We start from the raw sequence: 25189 nt of genomic DNA, 5'->3' as shown, positions 1-25189 counted from the left end.
TTGCATGAGCGTCCCTCGCCAGCATCAAATTGAGGCTTGAACAGACTGCAGACGCTGCAGCGTAGAGTTGGCGTTGCAAACATATCGCGCGACGAGGGGATCTTTGCCTCGATACATCTAATACAACCCTCGAGAGCAACACCCGTTCCTCAACCGTCGGTCGCAATATTACGCTTGACGCAATACACACCGTAAACATGAGCTCGATCGGGTCGCGCAGCGGGCATGGGGTGAGACTGCTCGCGCTTCGCAGGATGGGCCGGTCGACTGCGACTCCGGGCCTTTCTGCACTCGCTGCCAGCGGCCTCGGGAACTCCAGCTCGCTATTGATGCCGACGCAAAGCGATGCAAGCGGACTGCTGGTGGAGTGGGGCGCTGCGGCGCGGCGAGCCATTAGCACGTCGGCACCATCGGCGATGCGCGCGGGGGGCTTTCCGCGGGGCCCCGGCTCGGAATACTACTTCCCGCTTCCGCCTCCCGCGCACATCGGCATCCTGTGAGTGCTATTGTGGCGTGTGTGTCTCGTTGTGTATCGTGCGTGTGTGTTTCGTGCGCGTGTCGCGTGTCGTGTGGGTGCAAGGGGCTGGGGTGTTTGGCTGGGGTTTGGCAAGCGGCGGGGTTGGGTTGGGGAAGGGGAAGGGGCTGGGGAGGGGGCCGTGGAGTGGCGCACGGGTCTGCCAAGCCGCGTTGGGCCGGGTCGGGCCGCGGTGGTGGGGGTGCGAGGTGGGGGTGCGAGGTGGGGGTGCGAAGGCGGGGCGATGGCGAGGACGAACAGACACGTGCGGTACAGAGCACAGGCAGCGGCAGCGGCAGCAGCAGGAGTAGCAGTAGCGGCAGCAGCAAGCGGCAGCAGCAAGCGGCAGCAGCAAGCGGCAGCATCGACAAGCGGGTGTGAGATGAGCTGGTTGGGGGTGGCACGCGATGGTGCAGCGCCCGAGGGCAGACTGCTTTGGCGGGGTTGCTGCCGGGCTGTGGTTATCGGCATCAGCAGCCGTAGCAGCAGCAGCAGTAGCCCCGGGCCAGGCACATGCAGGGGGCAAGGGAGGCAAGGGGGGGCAAGGGGGGGCAAGGGGGGGCAAGGGAGGCAAGGGGGGGCAAGGGGGGGCAAGGGAGGCAAGGGGGGGGGCAAGGGGAGGCAAGGGGGGGCAAGGGGGGGCAAGGGGGGGCAAGGGGGCACGGAGGGGCAAGGGGGCACGGGGGTTTTCAGCGAGGGGCAAGGAGGGGGCGAGGGGGGGGGGGAATGCAACGGGGGTAATGTGCGGATGCCAGCCGTCGCTGGATGATGGAAGGGGTTGCTGCGGGATGAGGGAGTGAGGGGTGCTGTACGGCAGTTATATGGCGGTTGTACGGCGATAGGCCGGGGGCTGGGGCCGGGGACATGAGGGGCAGAAGCAGCACACGGCCCCAGGGGGCTGAGGAGATCCGCCCGGTGTTGGAGGGGGCGGCGGGTGGATGTGGGTGTGGGTGTGGAGGGTGGGGGTTATGTGCCCGAGCCCAACGAAATAGGTCTCAGTAGTCAAGGAATCGTCAGGATGTGTTGGCTGGCGGTACCGCATCCACACGCCCACATGCCCACGTGCCGTTGAACGTGCCGCGCGGTCGCCTGCGCCGCGCCAGACACACACGCGTAAAAGTTGCATTGCTGAGCAAATCCCGAAACTTACTGCAAATCCTGCATCCAATTCCTGCAACCGCAGGATTGTGCCCGAGAAAACCGCCTACGTGATCGAGCGCTTCGGACGCTATCGCGAGACGCTGGGGAGCGGGCTACACTTCCTGGTGCCGCTGGTGAGTTGGATGAGGTGGTTTGCACAAACACAAACACGCCCCTCACCCTCCACCTAAACTACCCCCCGGTAACGACGCGCCTGCTATACCAATGTGCCTGGCTACAACTCCACTCCTCCTTACTTTATCATGAATGTGCTCCGCTCGTTTCAGCTTGGTTTGGTTTAGTTTAGGCTGGAAATTACACACACACACACACACACACACGCACACACACACACACACACACACACACACACACACACACACACACACACACACACACACACACACACACACACACACGTGTTTGCGATTTCCAATCCTCGTGTGTTTTTCTTAATCAGTCATTAACGTAACCCCCCACACAAACAAAACACACAAACACGCCCCTCCCCTCCCCTCCCCCTCCACGTAAACTCCCCCAAACCAAAACACACACGCGCCAAACACACGCCACACACGCGCCACGCGCACGCACGCACGCAGGTGGACCGGGTGGCCTACGTGCACAGCCTCAAGGAAATGGCCATCCCCATCAGCCAGCAGACCGCCATCACAAAGGACAACGTCACCATCACAATCGACGGCGTGCTGTACGTCAAGGTGCGCCCGGTTGCGTGTGGGTGTACGGTTGTACGGGAGGGAGGGAGGGCGTGGTGTGCTGGCGTGTGGGCGGGCGGGCTACCGTACAGGTGTTTTGGTAGGTGGTTGTTTGTTTGGGAGGTTTTGGGTTGTGAGTTTGCGGTTTTTGGGTCGGTCGCTGTTTCTCTTTTGGGATTACGGGCACGCACACCCTTCGTTTGATTGTAACTGTGCAAACCCCGTCCGCTAGGTGATTTGGCGCCTTCAAATCAACCCCTTCCATGCACACAAAAAGAACACGGTATCCGCCTTCGCCCTCCCAAACCCCCATTCTCCCCCTCGTCGCCCCGCCTGGCGACGCCTTGACTTCTTAATTCATTATGAACGTAACCCCCGCCCGCGCATCTAGGTGATGGACGCCTTTAAGGCCTCGTACGGCGTTGACAACGCGCTGTATGCGGTGGGGCAGCTGGCGCAGACCACCATGCGCAGGTGACGGGGGGGAGAAGGAGGGGAAAAGGAGGGGAAAAGGAGGGGGAAAGGAGGGGAAAGGGAGGGGTAGATTGTGTGACACGCGTGTGTATGGGAGTTGTGTGTACGCGGTGGGGCAGCTGGCGCAGACCACCATGCGCAGGTGACAGGGGGGAGAAGGGTGGCTTTAGTGGGGAGGGGGGGGGCTTCAGATTTGGGTGGCTTTAGTTTGGGCTGGTATCCACACACACACACACCCTGCCACGCCTGGAACTCCAGTTCCCCGTTTCAATTGTTGCTCACCCCCAACAACATGATTAACAAGCTTCCAAATTCCTCGGCCCAATGTTTCACCCGCCGCAGCGAGCTGGGCAAAATCACACTGGACAAGACGTTTGAGGAGCGCGAGGTGAGGGCGAGCGGTGGCAGCAGGGTCACACACACACACACAGGGGTTTTGAATAACAAAGCGTGCATTTGTACACACGAAGCATACCCAATCTCCCGCCTCCCAGTGCTGCCTCGAAGCCCCTCCGGACCTCCTGCCTAGAACTGCTGGAAGCGGCGGCGGGGCCTGCCCAGGCCCTAATTCAAGCCCCCCTGCTTTCATGCAAAGCAGGAAGGATGCACGTGGTTTCTCCAGTACTTTTCCAATCAAGCCCATGCCATTAACAACATCACACAAACAAACACAAAGTATTTCTAAAACGCTCTTGCTAACAGGCGCTGAACCACAACATCGTGCGGACCATCAATGAGGCCGCGGAGGCGTGGGGGCTGCAGATCCTGAGGTGTGTGTGGGGTGGGGGCTGCAGAGCTCGAAGTGTGTGTGGGGTGGGTGGTGTGGGGTGGGCGGGTGTTGTCGGAGCGTTGAGCGGCAACGCGGGTGGAACCATTTTTGTTAACATGCACGCATGCCGTACACACACAATCACACAATCACACACACGCCCTGCCCTGTAGGTACGAGATCAAGGACATCATGCCCCCGCGCGGTATCGTGCAGGCCATGGAGCTGCAGGTGGGGGTGTGGGTGGGGGTTGTGGGGCGTGTAGATACCAGCCCCAACTAAACCAAACCCAATGCAATAGAGGGGGTTGTGGGGTTGTAAGTACCAGCCCCAACTAAACCAAACCCGATGCAATAGAGGGGGTTGTGGGGTTGTAAGTGTGGGTGGGGGTTGTGGGGTTGTAGATACCAGCCCCAACTAAACCAAACCCAATGCAATAGAGCGAGGAGAAGAGGGGGGTGGGGGTATCGTGCAGGCGATGGAGCTGCAGGTGGGGGTGTGGGCGGGGGTTGTGGGGCGTGAAGATACCAGCCCCAACTAAACCAAACCCAATGCAATAGAGCGAGGAGGAGAGGGGGTGGGGGTATCGTGCAGGCTATGGAGCTGCAGGTGGGGGTGTGGGCGGGGGTGGGTAGGGGTCGGTGTGAGTGTTTGTTTCGAGGGCCATCCAACTAGCCTTCAACTACACCCTCTGACCCGTGCCCCCCATCCCCCGCTCCCCGCCCGCTTCCCCCCGGCTCCCCCCTGCTCCCTCAGGCGGAGGCGGAGCGGCGCAAGCGCGCCTCCATCCTGGAGTCGGAGGGCCTGAGGCAGAGCAAGATCAACGTGGCGGAGGCGGACAAACAGCAGGTGGGGCGGGGGAAAGGGAGGGAGGGGAGGGGAGGGGGCACGCGTGTGTGTATGGCACGCGTGCCGCGGGGGTAGCGGGAGGCGGGGTAGGGGGGTAGCGGGAGGGGAGAGGGGAGGGGGGAAGCGGGAGGCGGGGTGAGGCGGCCTGAGGCAGCGGGTGGTGTGGCGGGGGAGTATTGGCGAGGCGCAGCCGGCCATGAAGGATCAGGAGGGTCGGGGGAGTTGAGGATTGCTGCATCTGTTACGATCCACAACGGAGCAAAAGAGTGAGGGGGAGGTGCAGCTGGGCAGTTGGGCGACTGTGTAGGGCGGCGCCGCCGTGTGCATCATACGGTCATGATTCACTCAAGGAGGGGACGGAGAGACGGGGGAGAGCAGGGGGAAAGGCGTGCTAGAGGGCGGCGGCAGGGAGCGGCAGGAGTGGGCGGCAGGAGAGGGCTGCAGGAGTGGGCGGCAGGTATAGGGCTGCAGGAGACACAGGCTAACCACGGGTTGACAAAGGACAACAATAAGAATCGCAACAACCCGCACGCTCTCCCACCCACTCACTTCCACAAACACTCTTCACAAACACACACACGCCATGCCGCACACACACAGGTCATCCTGGCCTCGGAGGCCTCGCGGCAGCAGTCCATCAACTTGGCGCAGGGTGGGTGGCGATGGCGGGGTTGCCGTTCATAATTACTTATGAGCAGCAGACAGTCTTAGGGAGGGGGAAGGGGAGGGGAGGGGTTCCATGCATGATAACCTATCAGCAGCAGATCAGTCGTGGGGAGAGAGAGGGAGGGAGAGGGAGGGGGTGGTTTTCACACACACACACACACGAACACACACACACACGCACACACACACACACACACACGCGCGCGCGCACACGCACACGCACACACGCGCACACACGCACACACGCACGCACGCACGCACACACGCACACACGCACACACGCACACACACACACACACAGTAACTCCGTCGCGTCATTGGGCGGGCTTTCGTTTCGTTTTTTTAACACACACACACACACACACACACACACACACACACACACACACACACACACACACACACACACACACACACACGTGCAGGTGAGGCCGAGGCGCTGTACGCGACCGCCGAGGCCACGGCCCGCAGCCTGGGGGTGGTGAGTGCGGCGCTGCAGCGGAGCGGCGGAGAGCAGGCGGCGGCGCTGCGCGTGGCGGAGAAATACCTGGAGGTGAGGGGCGGGGGAAGAAAGGGAGAGGGGGGGTTGTAAATTCCAGCCCAACTAAACCCAACCAAGCTAAAACGAGCGCGAGGGGGGGGGGGGGGAACTCTGACCCAATTCCAAAGCAAGCCAGGGAGGGGAAAGGAGGTTTGGAGAGGGGGGAAACCGGGGGGAGGGGGTGAAGACGCGCGCGTTTGTGTTTTGTGTGTGGGAGCGGGCGGCGGTGCGTTTGGCGGAAGAGAACTGAGATGTTCGGGTTTATGTCAGAGCATTACGCGCGGTGTCTGAGAGAGGGTTGTTTGTGTGATGTCAACGTGTGTGTGGTCTGCGTATGCCAGCCCTTTCCCTTCGTGCCTCACCGACACAGCACCCGTCACAGGCACGTGTCAAACACACACGTGCCTCCCCACCCTCCCCACTTCCTCCTTGTCCCCCTGCTGGTATTCTGTTTCCAATAATTGAAATACGCTTCCCACCCACCTAATTATGAATGTGCCCTCCCCCCTGCAGTCTTCAGTGCATCCTGTAACGCTTTTCCAAACATCCTTGCAACCCCGCTTCCCCCCACCCCACCCCCCTCTTCCTCTTCCCCCACAGGCGTTCCGGCAACTGGCCAAGGAGACCACCACCCTGGTAATGCCCGCCAATGCCTCAGACCCCTCCGGCATGGTTGCGCAGGTGAGATTCTGGATCTGGATTTGGATTTTGGGTGGTTTGGAGCGGGATTCGGATTTGGGCTTAGGTGTGTGGGTTTGGGCGGTGTGGGATAGCCATGCCCGCCAGCGCCTCAGATCCGTCAGGCATGGTGGCGCAGGTGGGGTGGCTTGGATGTGGCGGTGTTGGCTGGGTTTGGGCGCCCCCTCTTTCCCCACCCCTTTTCCCCCAACCCCGCTCTCCCCAACCCATGTTTCCCGAACCCCTCGTTCCCCACCCCCTCAGGCAATGGCCATCTACAAGGCCGTGTCAACCTCCCCCGCCGGCGGCAGTAGCAGTGGCAGCAGCGGCGGCAGTAGCAGCGGCAGTGGCCGGGTGTCTGCGCTGCCGAAGCCGGGGCAGGGCTTCTCCACTTTCCAGTCGCCATCATCCGGTGGGTACTGTTGCAAGATATGTTGCGAAGTGTTTGGGTGCTGCTGTGAGATGTATTGCGACGAGGGTGGGTGCTGTTGCGAGATGTATTTCGAAGTAATTTCCAGCGAATCGATTGCGGGCTGGCGGATTAGATGCCACCTGTCTTGCTCCCGCGCGTTCTCTGCTTCTCTCACCTTCCCCATCTCGTTATCTCGTTATACCTCTTGTCATGGTTGTCGCTCTGCTTTGCGCACCTTTCCCAACTCGCTATCTCACTGTTTCGTCACTGTGTTTTCTCACTGTGTCACCTCACTACCTTATCGCACACGCACCAGGTGGTTCCGACCAGCTGCCGCCGCTGGGCCGCGGCAGTAGCAGCAGCGGCCAGCAGGCGGGCGAGTCGGCAGTAGCAGCAGCCGACGGCAGCAGCAGCGGCAGCAACGGCAGTAGCGGGGAGCAGCAGCTTTTCGGCGAGGGACCCAACCCCGTGCTCTCGCGCAGGCACTGAGCTACAGTATTTAGATTGCATTTGTTACACGCAGTCTAAATGCTAAGCTATGCGGCATGCTTTGGATACACGTGCGCCGTTGCTGGATTGCCTCCGGTTGCTGGATGGATCTGGCGGTTTTGTGATTGGGTTGGGTGAAATGCGAATTCCGGACCTGGGGGCATACGACCAATGCAGGTGGCCGAAGGTTGCTGAGGCGCAGGGCCCACAGTCCACGGCCTGTGATTGATTGCGAGTGGGTGATGCTTGGCTCGGGGTTTGAAAGGGTTTTGGGTTTTGTGTCTGAGGCTAAGACTCTGAGCACATGGGAACCAGGGGTCCCTGATGGGAACGGATTTCACAACTTGAAAAGAGGCTGTCCAAAACTCACGGATTAAGGGGTCGGGGTTTGGGATGCACGAGCTCGGGGCGTGCCAATGTCGCCGGTGTGTGTGCCCTGGGCCTGCAATGGGCAAGTGCGGGCGCGCTAGGCCCGCGAGGCGCGTGGGAGGCGGTTGAGGAACGGTAGAGGAACTCCCCAAAACCCCTCAGCCCATCCCGGTCCGCCTGTAATACCCAAAGACCCCTGCCCGCCTCGCCCTGTAGTACGCCAAATCAGTGGCGGCTCTAACACACGCTCCTGCGCTTTTATTTAACGAGGATTGCTCCTGATTGCTCCTTCTTAAGCCTCCTGCTCCAGCTCCAATGCTTGCGGCAGTGCGCGAAGCAGCTCCCCAGTCACCACCGCAAGGGGCCGCGCACTCCTGCCTGCTACACGCACTGCAACTCCCCACTTCCACCTCTGCCTCCGCCCCCTCCTCCGCCGTTCCTCATTGGGCCGACGCAGCTAGCGCGTGACATCCCGCGCAGCCGCACCCGGCCATCCTGGCGGACAGCACCGCCATAAGCACCACATCCCAAACGCACTGTTTATAGACTGGTGGACCTTGCACCAGCCAGAGCCAGCGTGCCGCCTGCAAGCCCACTCCGCCTTCCGCTCTGGTCTACGTACGCATTAGTTCCGCAACACTCGTCAAGAGCTCCAATGCCATTGATGCATTCCCCTGGTCGCATGCGGGTGTCCGCCCCCTCCTCCCGAGGGGCTTAGATCGTGAACACAACGATTAGCATTGATTGTGCACCGCGCTACCGGTCGGGCATATGATTAGATGATGGGGGTTTCGGTCCGGGCAAAGTCGGCATGGCACTCCGGTAGATGGGACAGCGCCCGTTGCGAGAAGTGCAATGACACCACTTTAAACGAAGACGGATGGGGGTTAAGGGGTGTACGGCAGGGTCGTGTGTTAAAGAGCACAAGGAAAACGTTGCGCAAAGACAGTGTATGCGATGCAGCAAAGCGACGGTTTACGGTGTGTGTGTGTGGGGTGGGGTGGCTGAGCGTGGTGGGTGGGTGAGCGTGGTGGGTGAGGTGTGTGATGGGACAGGGTTCAGGCAGGTTGGCGAGGCCCCTTAGGGTGCAGCTGACGCCCGTACCCCAAGCAGACAGCAAACAGTTTGCAGCGGCAGAGCAGGAGTGCATGGCTGGTCGAACGCCGGAGTTACTGTACCGACAAGTTGCTGGCTGGCTGGAAGTTTGCTGATGCGCATTCCTCACGCTCCGGGCGCCCGGCCAGGCGATAGCACCACACAGACACACCACAACGCCACACTCGCTCGCGATGCAGAGCCGCACCGCACCTGCAGGAAGATGACCAGCGTCACGTTACGATTGTAGTTGATATCAATAGCGTGGTGGGTGAGGGTGGGTGGGCGGGGAGGGCCGGAAAGGTTTCGTAACAGGGGGTCCGAAGAATCCCAGCCGCAAATATACAGCAGTATCAATTTCGTACTTTGATTCTTCTCCCTGACCCATTACTCCGTAGGTCCAGAGTAGCGCGAGTAGCGTGCCGGCAGCATGCCGGCTTCTCGAGGTCCCCATTCCTGCCCGCCTTGCCTGTCCGCATCCTCACACACCACCTGTCATGCCGCCAGCGCACTCCTTCTCGCTCTCACATCTGCTGCACTATGACTGGGTAATTGATGCTTGTCCTGCGTCCCGCGCTGGTCCCCTCCATGTCAGCTGACCGCACCGCACCACAGTTCTTGGCACGAAAGAGACACGGAACTGAGTATCTTAGCATTTAATTCAAAGCTGAGGTTTTGACCTCGCTTTAAACGTTGTTGCGAGCACCTTGAATTTGAACCGACGAGTGGGGGAGCGAAGTGTTTGCCAAGTGCTTTACAATGCTTACAATTCTCAGCGAGTACTCCGCCAGTACAACCACAGCAAAACACCCTTGCAAAGCTGCTACACATCAACAAAGCTGCTGCACAGGGGGTGTCACGGAGGGTGATATGGGCACCAGGAACCAGACAGGGTTAATGGATGTTATCAACATGTATGAAGTTGTGACAAGGCAGCGCCACCACCGGCATGGCCGAGCAGGATGCCTCTGCGCACATGACTGTTCCAATTCCGCTTTGAGGCTAATTGTCGGATTTTAACAAAACAGATAGTTTATACACGCGGCTTGATTTGATTGCAAAAGGCAATGTCACGCAGCCATAGCTTAAGGCGCCGGAAACGGCCAGAAGCGCGCTTCCCGCCGAACCAAAGCGAGGCTTGAACTCATGCTAGCGTAGTGACTGCGCTCTTTGTTTGCAATGCGCACAACAGTATGCCGGAGGAGGGGGATGCACCTTTTGCAAGCGGCGCTTATAATGTCGTCGTTGCTGGCAGCATCTCTGCTGGCGCAGACGATACAGACCATAACAGCGGAGACGTCTGCCTGCAATGCGTGGCAGCAACAGGAGCAGCTCTGGCTACTCGCAAACTGCAGCGTCAACCTGACGATTGCGGTCGCGGTTGCGGCTTCCTCCAGTCGCGATGTCTTCCAGTGGCTGCCAGCCAAGCTACGTCTTATACAGTGGGAGCCACAAACTAAACCGCTTCTGAGTGACTTACTGCTGCGGACCACGTGCTCCGACCTTTGGGAGTTTGCAGCGCTCGAGTGCACCTTTCGGCCGTCGAGCTATTGGCCACTGGCCGGCCTTGAGGTAGGCAAGTCAGTATGCTAAGCAAAGCTTCAGACGGCAGCGTCACATCCACATCAGTAATACTGGTGTGGGGTCACTCGTACTACTTGCGGCCAGGAGGCCGGCACCCCTAAACACGGCGGGGGAAACCGGCGGGTAAACCGGCGCCCACCTAGCTAGAGCCTAGCGCTCACCATGCATGCTCTCGGTAGCAGGAGGCTAATGGGGACTAAAGCCTTCACCCCGTCGGGTCCCTTAATCCACGCCATGTTGACTCATGGAAACCGCACAACTTGCGGCGGCCACTCCATCCACTGCAGGTGCGGCCGGGCGCCGTGTTCCTCCCCCGCTTGGAAGGCCCCGTCTCCTCTGCGCGACGCATAAGCATTGTGTGCGAGCCGGCGGACTGGGCGAAGCTGCTGGAAGCTAATGGCGGCATCGCGCCCTGCGCGACAGCCGCGGTGGCCACGGGTCACGAGCTGCTCGCGAGCCTTGCCAGCCTGCAGCTCGTCGCGACGCGCGTTCTGGTCACCGTGGCAGCCAACATCAGCCTGCCTACCAGCCCCTCACCGCAGCGCCTGGACCCGGCCCCAGATGACCTGAGGCCGCTGGTGTCCATCTACCGCAACACGACCATTGTGGGCTTGTCACCTGCCTCCGCCGGCGGCCTGCTGGCAGCGGCTGCTGGCAACTCCAGTGATGCAGTAGCAGGCGCGCATGCCGCCATTCCGGGCGCCAGCAGCAGTGGCACGGAGCTTAATCTGGGAAAACGCCGGAATGCGTTCGGATTGGCCAACTGGACGGAGGCGGCCCTTGCTGCGGGCGCAGCAGGGTTTGGTACCGCCGGACTAGGCGGCACGGCTAGTAGTGCAGCCGCCGCCGCCGCCGCCGCATGGCAGCAGCAGCAGAAGCAGCAACAGCCTGTGTTAGTGGTGTCGGATTTGCACCTTGTCAACCTCCCCAGCGGCCCCCTCAGTTCCTGGCCGGCGGGGCTGGTATTGACGCAGGCGCACTACGCTGGACTGGACCGCCGGTACGTTAGTGCATGCAACGCACGATCGATCACGCACCATGAACACATACCGTTGCTTGAAATTGTTGGGTGCACGCAATACTACACGCTAGTCTGTACTACAAAAGGTTTGCCGCCGCCATAAACACATCGCATGTTGTAAAAAAGTTGCTGCTGCTGCAAACTCATTGATTGTATGCTGCAGAGTGGGCGCGCGCATCCAAATGTACACGTTTCGGTGCACGCTGGTGCTGTCGGCGGCTGAGGTGGGTACGCGTGCTTGATAAACACCCACCATTTATGAATGCGGATGTTACAGAGGGGACAGTCCCAGCACCCGAAGACGCTGAGCCATCACATGCTATCAGGGCCCAACTTGACTCCACCAACCCCGACTTTGCTGCAAACCCTCCCGCGGGCAAAGTCCGTGCGACTCCGCGCACAGTGAGTCCTAGCCAAGCCTCAACCCGCCAGAGCCCCACCGCTGTGCCTCAATGCCACAAGCCTAGGCACAGGAGTGCCGGGAAACGTCTAGGCCGCAGGACACACGCACAGCGCACGCACTAACCAAGGCGCAAGCGTCACCAGTTATGACACCAGCCGTGAAGTCAAGCAACATCGATATTTATTGCGTGTCCGATGTGAAGCAAAGCAAAGACGAACCTTGTTCCACCCGCCGCCTTGCTGCCGGTACATTCCACGCAATGCCTTGCCCTGCCATATCATAGCAGTGGAACCGTAAAAGCTGTCATATGATGCCTGTGGAAGGCGCCGTTACCGCTATATGGGTACGCCACTCCCACACATACCATGCAATTTATTATTTGTGGCTGCTGCGTGCAGATGCTCTATCTTAGCGCATGGTCGTCGCGGCTGAGTTCTATTGTGGCAGCTGAGCGATTGTCTGCAGCGTGGGTCACCCAAATACACACGCCACCAGTGCTGGTAAGCATGCTGAGCGGTCTGCTATCGTCTGCGCGACACAAATGCACACCTTATGCCGCAAATGCATACGTAGAGGCTTACCTGCGCGGGCATAGTTGCATGTGCCCGGGTTTATGCACGCGCCTTGGTGGGCGTTGGTGTCCCCTTACTTGGAGTCCTTACGAGCCGTGTACTTGACATGTGGCTACCGTGTGTGTTTCTAAGGGGCTGTGGGCGGTGGGCAAGGCTAGCTGTACCAGGGTTGATAAGTTGATCTCGGGCCTCTTGGACCGGCGACAAATTGCGCTCCTCATCCTTGTCGACTGATGACCACGCCCAGCTGCAAACAATCAAACTACCTGGATTGTGTTTAAATATGCTTCGCCTGCTGTGATCTCTGTGTGCGCATTTATAGGTGCCAGACATAGAGGGCTACCCGATGGTCATGTTCGCGGATTACACGGGCGCCAGCACCGCCTACAACTCGACCATGACTGCCTTGTGAGTTACGGGCGGGGTGATCCTTCAATTTGATTCAAGGTGCCGTATACTGTCTATGCAACTACTACTGTCGACGCATTCACACAATCACGCATACACACACATGTACGCGCGCGCCCCATCCAGGCCTCTACTGACCACGGCCTCGGACGCTGAGTTTGGCCTGGGATCGCCGGTGCTGGTGCCCAGCCCACCCGGGACCGGCACAGAGCTGCTGTCGCCCGCTGCAATCACGTGGGCCCGGAACGCGTCACAGCTCCTGGTCGCAATGCCACTACAGGTGAGTATAGGATGGCGCATTATTACTGCAGCTCTGTAGAAGCCCCGCTTCCGTGAAAGATAGCAGTTTTATGTAGGAAGGTATGCAGCTAATAATCGACGCATACTTCCTCCGTGCTTGGCATGGGACGACAGCAGTGTACACGAAATCACTCCCATGAGATCCAGAGTGCAGCAGATAGATACAAGTGCATGTATTGAATTTGATATGCTTCGCAGGAGTCTTCGCCCAGCAATGGATCTCGAGCTGTGTACCTGCTATCTAACATTACGCTGGATGCGGCGAGCTGGCCACAGGTGCGTGGCTGGCTGGGAGAAGTGGATGGCTGACAGGGGAAATGAAGAGCTGGCCAAGCATGGATGTATGTGTGAAGCAGGCAGGGTGCGGCGCGGTAGGGTGCGGCGCGGTAGGTGGTAGCGAGCAGGACACCCACAGCGTGCAAGGTTCATGCATGCATGGCTAGCTAGTGTGAGGGCTGTTGACAAGAGAGAGGAGCTGGTTAGTTTGCGGGCGTGGAGGGCGTGGTGCTTGGTACGAGCGAGGCAGCACATCAAGTAAGGTAGGGAGCACCAGACTTTGAATGCCGGAAAGCAAGTCGCATGTATACTTTGGGGGTGAGCCCCCAAGCGGCGCGAGCGGCAGGAGGGGGGGGGGGCGGTCAGGTTCACCCCATCCATGCCTCTTGACATATCACTCATGTCTGTTGTCATGCAATGCTATGCCTGTTGCTTGCACTACTGCGGTAGGTTCCTTGCCCCTGATGAGTCGCCATCGCCAAGCAGGACTATGTATGGAAGGTCAAACATCACCCATTCATCAGCATGTATGCTTGGCGCACAGTGACGTCATGTTTGCATTGCGTGATGAACGTACGGCGGTTGACTGCAGGTGGGCGCTGACATCGGCGCCGGCTCGCATGTATCGCTCATCGGACCCCTCACCAGTGGAGACACTGCTCTGGACGTGATGAGCATTCCGTTTGCATGGCGCAGCGGCAACGCAACCAGCAGCGCCGGGACCCTCACCATATCGCGCTTAGTTGCACGGCTTGGCCACGGCATGATGCCGCAAATCCTGATGTCCGCAGCCGCTCTTCAACTACTAGGCCAGCAGGGCATGCGGCAAATGCCTTCGACGCCGCATGGGCTGTTGCAGTGGAGCACCAGGTCAGTGGCAGCCATGAGTAGGGCTTAAGTGCATATGTTTGATTTGTAGCAGATTGGATAGGAATAGCTGCCGCTTTAATGCACGATTGAACCAAGATCCAATACGTAACAGCAATTGCCAGGAATTTGGTGGCCATTGGCTAGGTTGCTGTGGTCATACAGAATTAGCAGAATGCGCGCTGGCTAGCTAGCTAGCTAGCTAGCAACATTTGTTGCCCCTGCTGATGCTGCAGGTGTGCTATGCAACTTGGAGTCCCTGCCATGGACTTGCAAGATAGCAACGTGTACATCACGCCAGGTATGCAAGTCATGTTGCTTGTTATTTGCGTGCGTGATGTATGGGCGCGCGCGCGTGCATGCGGCAGTGGCAATAATAGATGGGCCTAAGATGCGTGCCTTCCCTTTAACGCACCATTATTGCTCGCGGTAATTTTTGTTGCAGGCCTGCTGGCAGCTATTGGGGCTTTTACTTGCCCTGACGTAGCATGTGCTACTACTCCTGTGGCTACCGGGGCGGCGGCAGATCAGGAACTGCTGACTCGAGCGTGTAAGCTTTCAACGTACGCTCAACAAGGCGGCACCAGCGGTGGCAATGATACCAGCGCGGGGCTGCCGCCGTCCATCAGCGCTTTGTTAGTATCAGCGTTCTCCATCCAAGGAGTGGTAAGCGGCATCATTGTATGCATGTGTGGGGGTGGTGTATTTGTGCTGAGATAGAGAAACGCACCAAGGAAACTGTTCACACGCACGGTCCCATGCGACTTGCTGAACAAGCAATGCATGCACCAAATATTGACAGATTGCGCATCTACCTAATCCTGTGCTGCATGCAATAAATGCATGTCTTTGCATCCAGGTAACATGCGTGCGTCCCGGAGCCATCATCGGCACGATTGTGGGCGGATCCGCAGCGGCTGCTGCAGCTGCGGCGCCAGCAGCTGTCGCAAGCAGCAGCAGCGCAATGTCGTGGTCGCTCCTCGTGAAGTCGGGTACTCTTGGAAGTGCCACACGCACTAACGGCTTCAGAGCTGTGACATTTAGGAACGTCACGTTGGCCCCCAGCAGCATGCAAGGCCTTGGGTCGAGCAACACCTCATCATCGCCACTTCCATGCGATGAGGAAGCATGTAAGTTGTAACAACTAACTTGCTTGCAAACATGCAAAAGTCGTATACCGTATTGTTCCTATCTAGACATACACCCTTCAATTGATACTGCTACTATTGATTCAGCTGCCTGACCGTTAACAATCAACTGACATGCATGCATGTGCTGCTGTATTCCCCATCAATGCCGGCAGTGCTACAATATGCCGATGGACTGCTAGCGGACAGCCTGCTGCAGTCGCAATCTTCAGATGCCATCAAAATGGAGTCCGCCACGGCAGTCATTGCTGCCGTTGCAGCGGTCGCCGGTTCACTTGCGCTGCTGCTGGTGGCGAGTGCGGTGTGGTGTGTCATTGCGCACCGCCGCCGCTGCCGTGGGAAAGCCGCTGGCGGCGGCGACATGGCGTCATTGCCGTCGCCAGCCAACGCCGCCGCTTCCGAGCTGCACTGCTGTAGCCACGCGCAGCACAGCAGCTGCAACAACAAGAACGCGGTCATCAATGACGGTGGTAATAGCAACGAGAACCAAGCCCGTCCCGCTGCATCGTTCATGGTTACACAAGGATCGGGTTTGACGCTTGACACGCGCGGCACTGCCTCTCACCCCACATGCGACCTTCCCAGCAGCTGGCCTATGGACAGCAGCAGTGCTTCCGTAGCTGGAGCGTCAACTGCGCCGTCACTGCCGCCACTACCATCTACAGCGCCGCGTGTGGACCATGACAAACCTGTCGCCGCCGCCGCCGCCGCCGCCGCCGCCGCCGCCGCCGCCGCCGCCGCGGCGGTGGACATGTCACGCCTCACGCTGGGACCCGATAGCTTCAACAGGATCAGCGAGGTGAGTAATGTGCGTGCAATATAATATAGGCCACATCAGTTTAGCTTGCCAGCTGCCTAATAGCAGGCGCTTAGATGCCGCCGCTGCAGCGCTGCCTGCTATGTTGTGGTTGTTGATTGCTGACCTGTGCCCCACCCACGTGCTCCAAATTTGCCCCGAGCTTGCAGTCAGCGGACTGGTTGCTGATCAGCCCTTTTCCTGCTGCCTCCAACAACGCGGCTCTTCAAACGGCTGTTATTAATGTGGGGGCCATGCCGCCGGCGTCGGAAGATGCGAACGGTTATTTTGGGCGCAATGAGCTTGAGACCGCGCTGGATTTGGTCGCCAGCCGAATCCGCTCTGTCAAGGCGCAGTGTGAGGTGCGTGCGTGCACTCGCTCTGTGCGTGTGTGAACGCATGTGCATGTGCATACGTCTGCGTGTGGTCGTGTGCGCATGAGGGAGGTAAGAGGCAGAACCCACATGCCAGCAGGCTAAGCAGGCAAGGGCAGGGGTGTTTTTTTGGGGGGGGAGGCCATATGTGGGTGGGTGGGTGTGGGTGGGTGTGGGTGGGTGTGGGTGGGTGGGTGGGTGTGCGTCTGCGCATGAGGGTCATGTTCCTCCATCAACCAGCAGCATGTAACTAACTGTGAGCGTGTTTGCCTCTTATGTTTCGATGCTGGATTCTGGTTTCGTGCAGGCTGCAATGCCAGCATCACCTCATTCGTCTCGCGGGCCTCGCCTCCTTGGCAGGGGTGCCTATGGCACCGTGTTTCTAGGTAGGTGCGTCAAGCGCTACAATGATGGCCTCAAGCAATCAATAAGCCAGTCAATCTTCCCGTTCCACCCCGCCATGTACTCATCAATCAAGCATCTTTCCTTCTATTTTGTAGCTGCACGCATGGATCTGCGCTGTCACATCCATGGCGTTTGCTTGGACGCATTCAGGTACATATCGCAATTTGCCTGTGGCGATCAAAATCGTGAACTTCGACCCCATTAATGTCAAGGGACGCGATAAGATGGCTAATGAGGTGCGTGAGCGAACATCCAGGCTCTACCTTCTGCCACCGTTAGTTTTGTTGCACGGTCCGTGTGCAAAGTACACACGTCCTCTGTCGTTGTTGCACGGCCCAGCCATACGTGGGGTCCGTAACGCCGGCACATAAATGTATGGCTCTGCTGGGTGGGCTCTTCGCTCCTTTATTGGGGGGCCAAGCCAATCGCCAACCGCCGCAGCCGGGTCTTGCTCGCCCTGCTTGTTTGTTGCAAATAACGCAACGAGCACCAACAGTCGATGATCCGCGCAGCCCATTCATTTGCATGCTGCTAGCTGCAGTCGATTGGCTTGGTAGTTGGTAACAATTGGCGGTGGTAATAACTAATTATAACGCGACGGCACTATCTACTTTGTTTCTTGTGCCGTGTTGTACGCAGGTTGCGCTGTCAATGACGTTATCGCATCCGTGCATCGTTCCCACCTATGACTACGAGTTCAGCTCAGTCACTGTGGACGCCTCCGGACGCGAGATTGAGATGCATGACGGGTAAACGGCAGGCTGGGGTGCGTGGGCATGTGCGCGCATGCTGTACGCGGTGATGCATGATACACACACACACACACACACACACACACACACACACACACACACTCACACACACACACACTCACACACACACACACACACACACACACACACACACACACACACACACACACACACACACACACACACACACACACACACACACACACACACACACACACACACACACACACATGAGATACCAATGCCGCACACACAGGGCTTCTCGAAAGGCGCACCGTATGCCAATCAGCACGGCGCCGCAGAGCGGCAATGCCGGGCTGAGGCTCCGAATCTACATGCAGGTCAGTGTCGAGCATGGGGGGCAGGGCACTAACGCGGTCAATCTGTAATATCGTGCCTTTTAAAGCCTCGCTAATACACCTGCTTTTACCGCACGTCTCCTGCGCATGGATGGCTCTGATGCTCACAGTTCTGTGAGGGCGGCTCGCTTGCAGCTGCGCTGCGGGCCGGTTGCTTCTCTGCGCCAGACAGCTGCACTGCCGCCACTTTCGCGGCGTCTTCGCTTGCGTGCGCCGTCCCGATCAGAAAGGCATCTGTTGGTGGGCTTGCTTCCAGTGACGCCTGCTCCTGGGTCGCACGGGAGCCCCAGCAGCAGCAACAGCAGCAACAGCACCAGCCGAATCTTTCACCGCCGCCGCCATCTCCAGCCCGCTCTGAGGCGGAGGACGGCGGCGGCGTGGACACGCCGGAAATAATGCCAGCAGCAGCAGCAGCCAGCTTGACTGGCAGTGAATGGACCTCGCCCTTCTGTTTGCAGCTGCCGCCCGCCGCTGCCATGTTGGGTCTCGCACAACAGCAGCAGCAGCAGGCGGCAAACAAAACCGGGCAGCTGTCAGAGCCGCCTCAGCACCCGCCACCGTGGCAGCGTCAAAACACGCCTGACCTAGTCGTAGGTGGCAATGGCAGCAAGCAGCAGCGCACGCTGGGGATGGGTGGGGAGGCGGCTGCGGCCGCAGCTGGGGCGGCGGCAGCCGCCGCCGCCGCACCAGAGGTGCCGCTGGCAGCGCCGGCACCAGCGGCCGCCAGACTGGCGAGGACCACGAGTGACAGTGGCGGTAGCATTGCGGGGCTCGTGGGTGCTGCTGGGGTGCCGCACCAAGTAGTAGCAGTGGCGAGGCAGCCTGAGCTGCTGGGTGTGGCGGCGCCGCCCGACACGGCGGTGGATGCACTGATGATGAGCTCGGCAGCGGTGGCGGCTGGGACAGCCGAGACAGCCGCCGGGGCGGCAGCAGCCGGGGACCAAGGCAACGCCTGGCAGCCCGCGCCGCCGCCGCCGGTCCAGAACCCACCCGCAGTCACGCCCGCTGCCGCGGCGCTTTCCGCTGCTGTTGGGGAGCCGCTGCGGTGCGGCAACCTGGTAGGTCATCAGACCCAGCAGCCGTATTACGGGAGTGACGATGGGTATGCGCGCGCGCGGGCCCTGCATACCTGATCAGCAGATGTGAGCATAGTTAATAATAGGGCTGGTGTGTCTGGTGCGTGTGTTGCGCACGCCGCACGCATGCAAACAAATCTAGATTACACAGGCAGGCCCGTGTTTGCGCGCATGCATGCGCCTGAACCTTTTAGCCGATTAGGCGTAGTGGGCGCGCAAAGCAAGGGTCTGCATGTGTGTGCACGGCTACGCGCGTTCAAGGCCACCTTGTTGCGTTTCTGCCTGCCTGACGTGACGCCCTTGGACGCTGCTGTATCCGCCGTGCGTGACGCACCGCGCCGCATCTGTCTATCTGCCGTCATTCCCGCCCCCCCTCCGCATGTTCCGCAAGATGGTCTACCGTCTACCACTTCCTTAACTACCGTAATCATGAATGTACCCCCCCCCCGCCGGCAAGCACAGACGCTGGCGCTGCTGGCGGCATGGGACGTGGCGCGCGGTTTGGAGTACCTGCACGCCGCGGGCGTGGTGCATGGTGACATAAACGGTGCGCGCGCGCGGGCGCTTTGCTTGCTTGCTGGAGATTGTGTATGTGTGAATGCATGCGCCGGATAAGGCACCGCGAAACAGTGGGCAGGTATCCAGGGCGGCAGAACCACCACAGTTGCATACCGTCCATGCTTATTCAACGATCCTTTCCCTATCCCTTCCTCCCCATGTATACGTCATCCCTGCCCGCACCAACATGCACAACGCCCACCAGCAAATTCCATCCATCCCTTTTATTTCCCCTTCCTTGATGCACACATGTATGGTGCAGACAACAACGTGCTTCTGAAAGCTGCCACGCCGGTGCTGCGCCAGAAGCTGCTGGGGTGGGCGCCGCCCACAGCAGCAGACGCCGCCGCCGGCACCTCTGCTGGCAGCAGGAGAGGGGCGGCGGGTGCATGCCACAGGCGCGCTCTGGCGCCTGCAGCGCCACTGTCGAACAGCCCGCTAGCAGCAGAACCGCCGCCGCCGGCTCGCGACTTGCCGCTGCGGCCAGCAGGATACACTGCTAACGCTTGGGCGGCGGCGGCGGCGGCACCCACGGCCCCCGGCGGGGCCGGCGGCGGCGGCGGGACACATGGCGGCGGCGGCGGCACTCACACGCAGCCGGCGCCATCCAGCGTTGACGCCCTGCTGCCGCCGCCGTATGCGGGTTCGGCGGGCCGCATGCGCACGCTGCCGCCCACTTTGTCTCGGGCTTACAGCATGCTGGTCTCGGACGTCAATCGCACGGCGGCGACCACGGCTGCGGGAAGTGTTGTCTCAGTGGGAGGACGATCCGTGGGCACTGGAGCGGCGGCCACCAGTGAGGCCGGGTACCAGCGCTTCCTCATGGTGGCGCAGCTGCTGTTGAGCTCTGCTGGCGGCCTTGATGCAGGGTGTGTGGAGGCGGGCTCTGCCGCCGCCAGCAGCAGCGGCACGGCAGCGGCAGCGGGGCTCAGCCAACCCCACCAGCAGCAGCAGGGCTCCACTCCCACCCGGCGTTCACCCTTTGCTGTTGCAGGCGGCAGCAGCAGCCGCAGCACGGCAGCGGGCGGCGCCGCTGCACCCGCCGCGTCCGCTGCCTCTGCTTCTGCTGCTGCTGCTAGGCCGGTAGCGGCGGCGGCGGGATGCCGAAGCCTTGTTGAGATGGCGACGCTGGAGGCGGCGGCGGCGCTGCTGTGCTTCACCTACAAGATTGGAGACATGGGCCTTGCGGTGCATGTGAGTTATTACTGGTTTTGGAGGGCATGCAAGCGCGCAGATTCCCGATTCCAGACTTGTTAGGTTGGAGTCAAGCAAGGACGCAAGCAGGTACCCGTGCCGCCTCGTCAGCTAGCACGCGCGCACAAGCTCTTAGATAGCTTGTTTTTCGTCGCGCGATATCCTACTCCAGAAGTTTTATCCATCATCATGCCCCTTATCTGCTACTGTAATAATCAATCGATGCCTCCCTACCATACCGTACGTGCTCTAACCAAACGATGCCTCACTACCCTACCCGCTGTTCCACGGACGTCGGCCCTCCTCGCTCGCTCAACACAATGGAATGAATGAAGCTCGACGGCGCAACCCACGTCAGCAACTTGGTGCAAGTGAGCATGTGGTCCGGGATGAGCATGTGGTCCGGGATGAGCATGTGTGCATACATGTGCCAGCACTATCTGGGTGGATGGGTGGATGGGTAGCTAGTCAGCAGGGCGTCTGCACATGTACGCATGCGCGCGGGGCAAAGAGTGACCCGGCCACGCATGCTGCCGGTTGTTTATCACCCGGTGGTATGCATACATGCAGAGCCCCCCTCCTGTAATAACCTAGCGTGCTCGTCCATTTTGTTTGGTTGCAGGGGACGCCCTTCTTCTCTGCTCCGGAGGTCATGTCCTCCGGCCGCGTCTCGCCGGCCGCGGACATATACAGGTACGTAGGCCAGAGTAGATGCAGGTGCAGGTGCGGACCCGTACACACACACCAGCGGCAGCAGCGTGAAGTGCATATGTGCATATGTAGCGTTTGCACGTAACAGGCACCTACCTGCAGCACACATGCATGGCGCAATAATGTGCGCTCATCAACACACCGCTCGTTGCGTGATGGGCTGTCTATCTATCTGTTGCTTGTGCAGCTTCGGAGTGCTGCTGTTCCTGCTCCTGCACGGCGTCAGCATGGGGTGAGTGGGTGGTGACAGCTAGCTAGCAGTATTGCATGCTTGCATGGGGGCGGGTTACGAGCTTGGGTGCCCTGCTGGTGTGTTAGTTATGCAGCCTCGCGCATCATGCAGCCTCGCGCATCATGCAGCCTCGCGCATCATGCAGCAAGAGAGCAGGCAGCACAACGGTGCATGACAATCCCGAATGCATGCACAGCACCCAACCCCTTCAGCAGCTTCTTATTACTTACACACGCCTCTTCCTTCCCATCCGACTGTGCGTGGCTGCAGGCAAATTCGGAACTTCCTGCCGCGCTACGCGTTCGTGTCAGTGGAGCCGGTGCTGCGCGCTCTGACGTCCACCGAGCTGCCGCCGCCGGCGCAGTCACTCCTCTTCGCGTGCCTCGACCCCGCGCCGGCCTCGCGACCCACGGCCTCGAGCGCGCGGGCGCAGCTTGAGGAAATCCTGCGGGTGAGCTGATTGATCGGGAACTGTGTGCTTCTTTCTTGCTTTGATTTGACGACGGTCACAGTAGTGCTGCGTGCGTTCGGTGATGGATGGATCGACAGAGCAATAAGGCTTTTCTGGCCACAGACCAATCAGCAGCGGTCGTAGCGGTCGTAGCATGTCATGCAGTTAGTATCATGTGCGTGTACATGTGAGCAGGGAGGCAGGCGTGTGTGAACTGCCTGTATGCACCGGCGGACGGAACTTGCTTGCATGACGTCTTGCTTACTTTGCTGCGCCCATGCTGCACACATGCCGCGGGCGACAGGACACAGCCGGCGACGAGCTGGCCACCCTGCTGCTGGATTCGGAGCGGCGGGAGGTTGTAATGTAGTAAAAGCAGCGTTGCGCAGTTAGTTGGCACAGCAGCAGCGCTCGCTGTCTTTCGCCTTGCTTCTGGGCATTGTGCGGGCGGCAGATGGATGCCTGTGTCCGGGCAATAATGTTTTGCCCGCGGTGTTTCAGGCATTGTGTGGGGAATCCTTGCAATAATGTGCTATTTGGAAAATGGCATGAATGCTGCTGCTGGGATGGATGCCGTAGGATGGTTGCGTCATGGCGGCGTCATGGCGCATGCATGGGCACGTCATGGCGCATAGGCACGTTATGGCGCATTGGCACGTCATGCATGGCGCGCGCGGATTGAATCCAGCATGCGCCTTGTGACGTGCTGTGCGTGCCAGCCCGTACTTCATTATTCGGGTTCGCCGGTCATCAGTGGCTGTTCGTTCCAGTGGTGGGTGGCCTTCATTCCAAGCAGGGAGCACTGATTTGGTGGACGCAAGGTAGTGTGGGTGATTGTATATGGCTAATCCAGATGAGTGGCCAGCCCTGTATGTAGACAGGGAAGTACTGGTATGCAATCAACGCAGCCTTTTGCGTGTACAACAGACTCGGCCCCATGGGGGTGCATGCGCTATTGAACGAAAATGTACGAGAACTGGGCAGCCATGTATTTCGCAGCTTGCTTAAACATGCGTTTGCACGATTGATACCAAGGAACGCGGAATGTGGAGCCGCACATGAATGCACGTGATCGATGACCGCATGCTAGATATAGGGATGGGACCTACCGAGGTAATAAGTGATGATATGATGTTGCGCTACGTATCCTACCGGTTCTACTGGGGTATGTGTATGGGAATAATGCCGTGTACGTATGGCAAGATAAGAAATGCCATCCCACGTACAGGCCTGTTCGGTCTGTGGTGCCAGCCGCCAAGTACGGCAGCCGTGCGTGGTGCTGCCGTGAGTCAGGACTGCTACGCACTGTCCTAATTCTATCATGTCATCACGTGTGGTCGTCATGCGGGGTTTCTTTGTCAATCTATCCGTACGTGTTTAGGATTTGCAATTGGGCGCGCGCTACATCGCATCGATCACATTAATCACATGTGTCTGGGTGTTTGGTGATAGTCTGCGTACAGGCTGAGACCGCATGCTACAACCGCTGCTACGTACAGAGCTTCCCGGTGGCGGCAGAAACATTGTTACATGCACATGAGCTCATCTAGTGCGTGTAGCTTACTGCCGCCTGCTGCTGTCGAAGTAGATAGCTAGCTCGTCATGCATGCTCGTTGATATGAAGTCCTTGGTAGGGACGGCTAGGTAGGTAGGTAGCAGGGTTGTGCTGCTGCTGAAGATTCCTGGCATCCCCGACCGAGGTAGGTACGGCATCCGACGTGTACCGTATTGTGTTGACCTCATGAACACTCATGCCAGGTCAGCCAGGCAGCAGTTGCGGATGTGTAAAGAGTCAGCTTATCCTGTTGCTTGCTTGGTCGCCTGCGGGCGGCATTTTGACATGCGGCTGCGTGGCAGTGCGTGGTTGACTGGGCGTGCATTGGGCTGAATGGCCATCGGCACCACACCTTGCCATAGCACGCAGTGCAACTAACAGGGTAAACCTCAGCCTATGGCAAATGTAAGCTTGCAATGCGGTAGGTGCACCCCTGTTGCGGTGCATGCGTTCGATTGATGATACGTCAGCACTACGGTATCAAATGAGTCGGTCTGTCTGGCAATAAGTTGTATCCGCACCCGCCGCTGCCGCTGGGCTTGCACACCTGGGGACGCAGAAGGTTATGAGGTTCTAAGTTTACTTGAGATGTTCGGAGGCATGAGTAAAGAGGGGTTGGCCGCCAGCCGCATTCGGGCCCACCAATAGTAGTCGTCACGGCTGGGGCGAGAGAAGGGCGTAGCAGGCAGGGGAAATGTTGTATAGCGGGCTTCTACTGAGCCGCTACACATCAATCACTCTGTCGCGTAATCTGACAGCTAACTATCTGACTTTTATACCGCGCCTGGCGATATAACAGGAAACAGAGGATGGATGGAGCTGGTGGCGAACATGCAGGACGCGCGGGGAGTGCGTGTGCACGTAAGCATCACAAGTAAGCACGTCAGACAGAATCACATGTGCCATGCATGCAGAGGGCACTTCGAAGTCTGAGTTCTGAGGGCGCAATGGAACAGCAGGTAGGGTAAGGGGCAGGTTATATTCCGTCCCGATATTATACGCTGCGCACTATGGGACTACGCTAATAACCTGCAGCGTATTTCAAGGCAAGGGACCTGGAAAGCGGGGAGGGGGGGCGTGGGGTGCCCAGTAAGGAGATGAAGGGTGAGCTAGCCAGCTAGGCGCACACGAGCTCTGGCGCTAGCGTGCAAGCAATGAAGCGGCAGCCAAACACGCACGCCAGTACTATCTACGCACGCCGGTGTGTGGCGTGTAAGCAATACGGCTTTGCTTTGGGGGCCCCAGCGCAGGCAGCAGGGCTCGTGCCGCAGGGCCGGCAGGGGTGTGTCATGTGTGTGTGTGTGTGTGTGTGTGTGTGTGTGTGGAAACCTCCCCGCTCCGCAGCGCGATGGCTCGCCCTTTGTGCGGATTGTTCGCTTGAGGGGAGTGCGGAGGTGAGGCTTCAGCGCTAGGGGCGTGCAGCCGAGGCTGGCTG

The 25189-nt window shown here is 59.3% G+C and overlaps 2 protein-coding genes across 4 annotated transcripts; both read left to right on the top strand.

Annotated features, from left to right (window-relative positions):
• The first annotated feature begins 47 nt into the window (after positions 1–47).
• CHLRE_19g750847v5 (uncharacterized protein) lies at positions 48–7812 on the top strand. 3 transcript variants are annotated; one of them, XM_043072850.1, is made up of 14 exons: positions 48–496; positions 1698–1788; positions 2257–2373; positions 2762–2844; positions 3187–3232; positions 3547–3614; positions 3787–3844; positions 4208–4222; positions 4370–4462; positions 5063–5114; positions 5554–5681; positions 6270–6350; positions 6612–6759; positions 7076–7812. In XM_043072850.1, the coding sequence occupies exons 1-14, from the start codon at positions 255–257 to the stop codon at positions 7246–7248; spliced, it is 1395 nt and encodes a 464-aa protein (XP_042914226.1). In that variant the 5' UTR covers positions 48–254; the 3' UTR covers positions 7249–7812. The 3 variants fall into 3 exon arrangements, with proteins under 3 accessions (XP_042914226.1, XP_042914225.1, XP_001703625.2); XM_043072849.1 differs by lacking the exon at positions 4208–4222 and adding an exon at positions 2942–2986; XM_001703573.2 differs by lacking the exon at positions 4208–4222.
• Positions 7813–9367: 1555 nt separating this feature from the next.
• On the top strand, positions 9368–24982 carry CHLRE_19g750797v5 (uncharacterized protein). Its single transcript, XM_043072848.1, has 25 exons — positions 9368–10284; positions 10584–11296; positions 11481–11541; positions 12119–12220; positions 12615–12700; positions 12827–12980; positions 13199–13276; positions 13869–14146; positions 14380–14444; positions 14589–14809; positions 15003–15273; positions 15447–16090; positions 16258–16449; positions 16769–16847; positions 17017–17102; positions 17506–17615; positions 17875–17959; positions 18088–19035; positions 19516–19600; positions 19874–20805; positions 21141–21176; positions 21428–21498; positions 21704–21748; positions 22019–22199; positions 22504–24982. The coding sequence occupies exons 1-25, from the start codon at positions 9949–9951 to the stop codon at positions 22567–22569; spliced, it is 5925 nt and encodes a 1974-aa protein (XP_042914224.1). The 5' UTR covers positions 9368–9948; the 3' UTR covers positions 22570–24982.
• The last annotated feature ends 207 nt before the right edge of the window (positions 24983–25189 follow it).

This window comes from Chlamydomonas reinhardtii, assembly GCF_000002595.2.
Source record: "Chlamydomonas reinhardtii strain CC-503 cw92 mt+ unplaced genomic scaffold scaffold_19, whole genome shotgun sequence".
In the NCBI taxonomy this organism is placed as follows: domain Eukaryota; kingdom Viridiplantae; phylum Chlorophyta; class Chlorophyceae; order Chlamydomonadales; family Chlamydomonadaceae; genus Chlamydomonas; species Chlamydomonas reinhardtii.
Note: the sequence above shows the minus strand (reverse complement) of the source record. Positions and strands in the feature narration are given on the sequence as shown.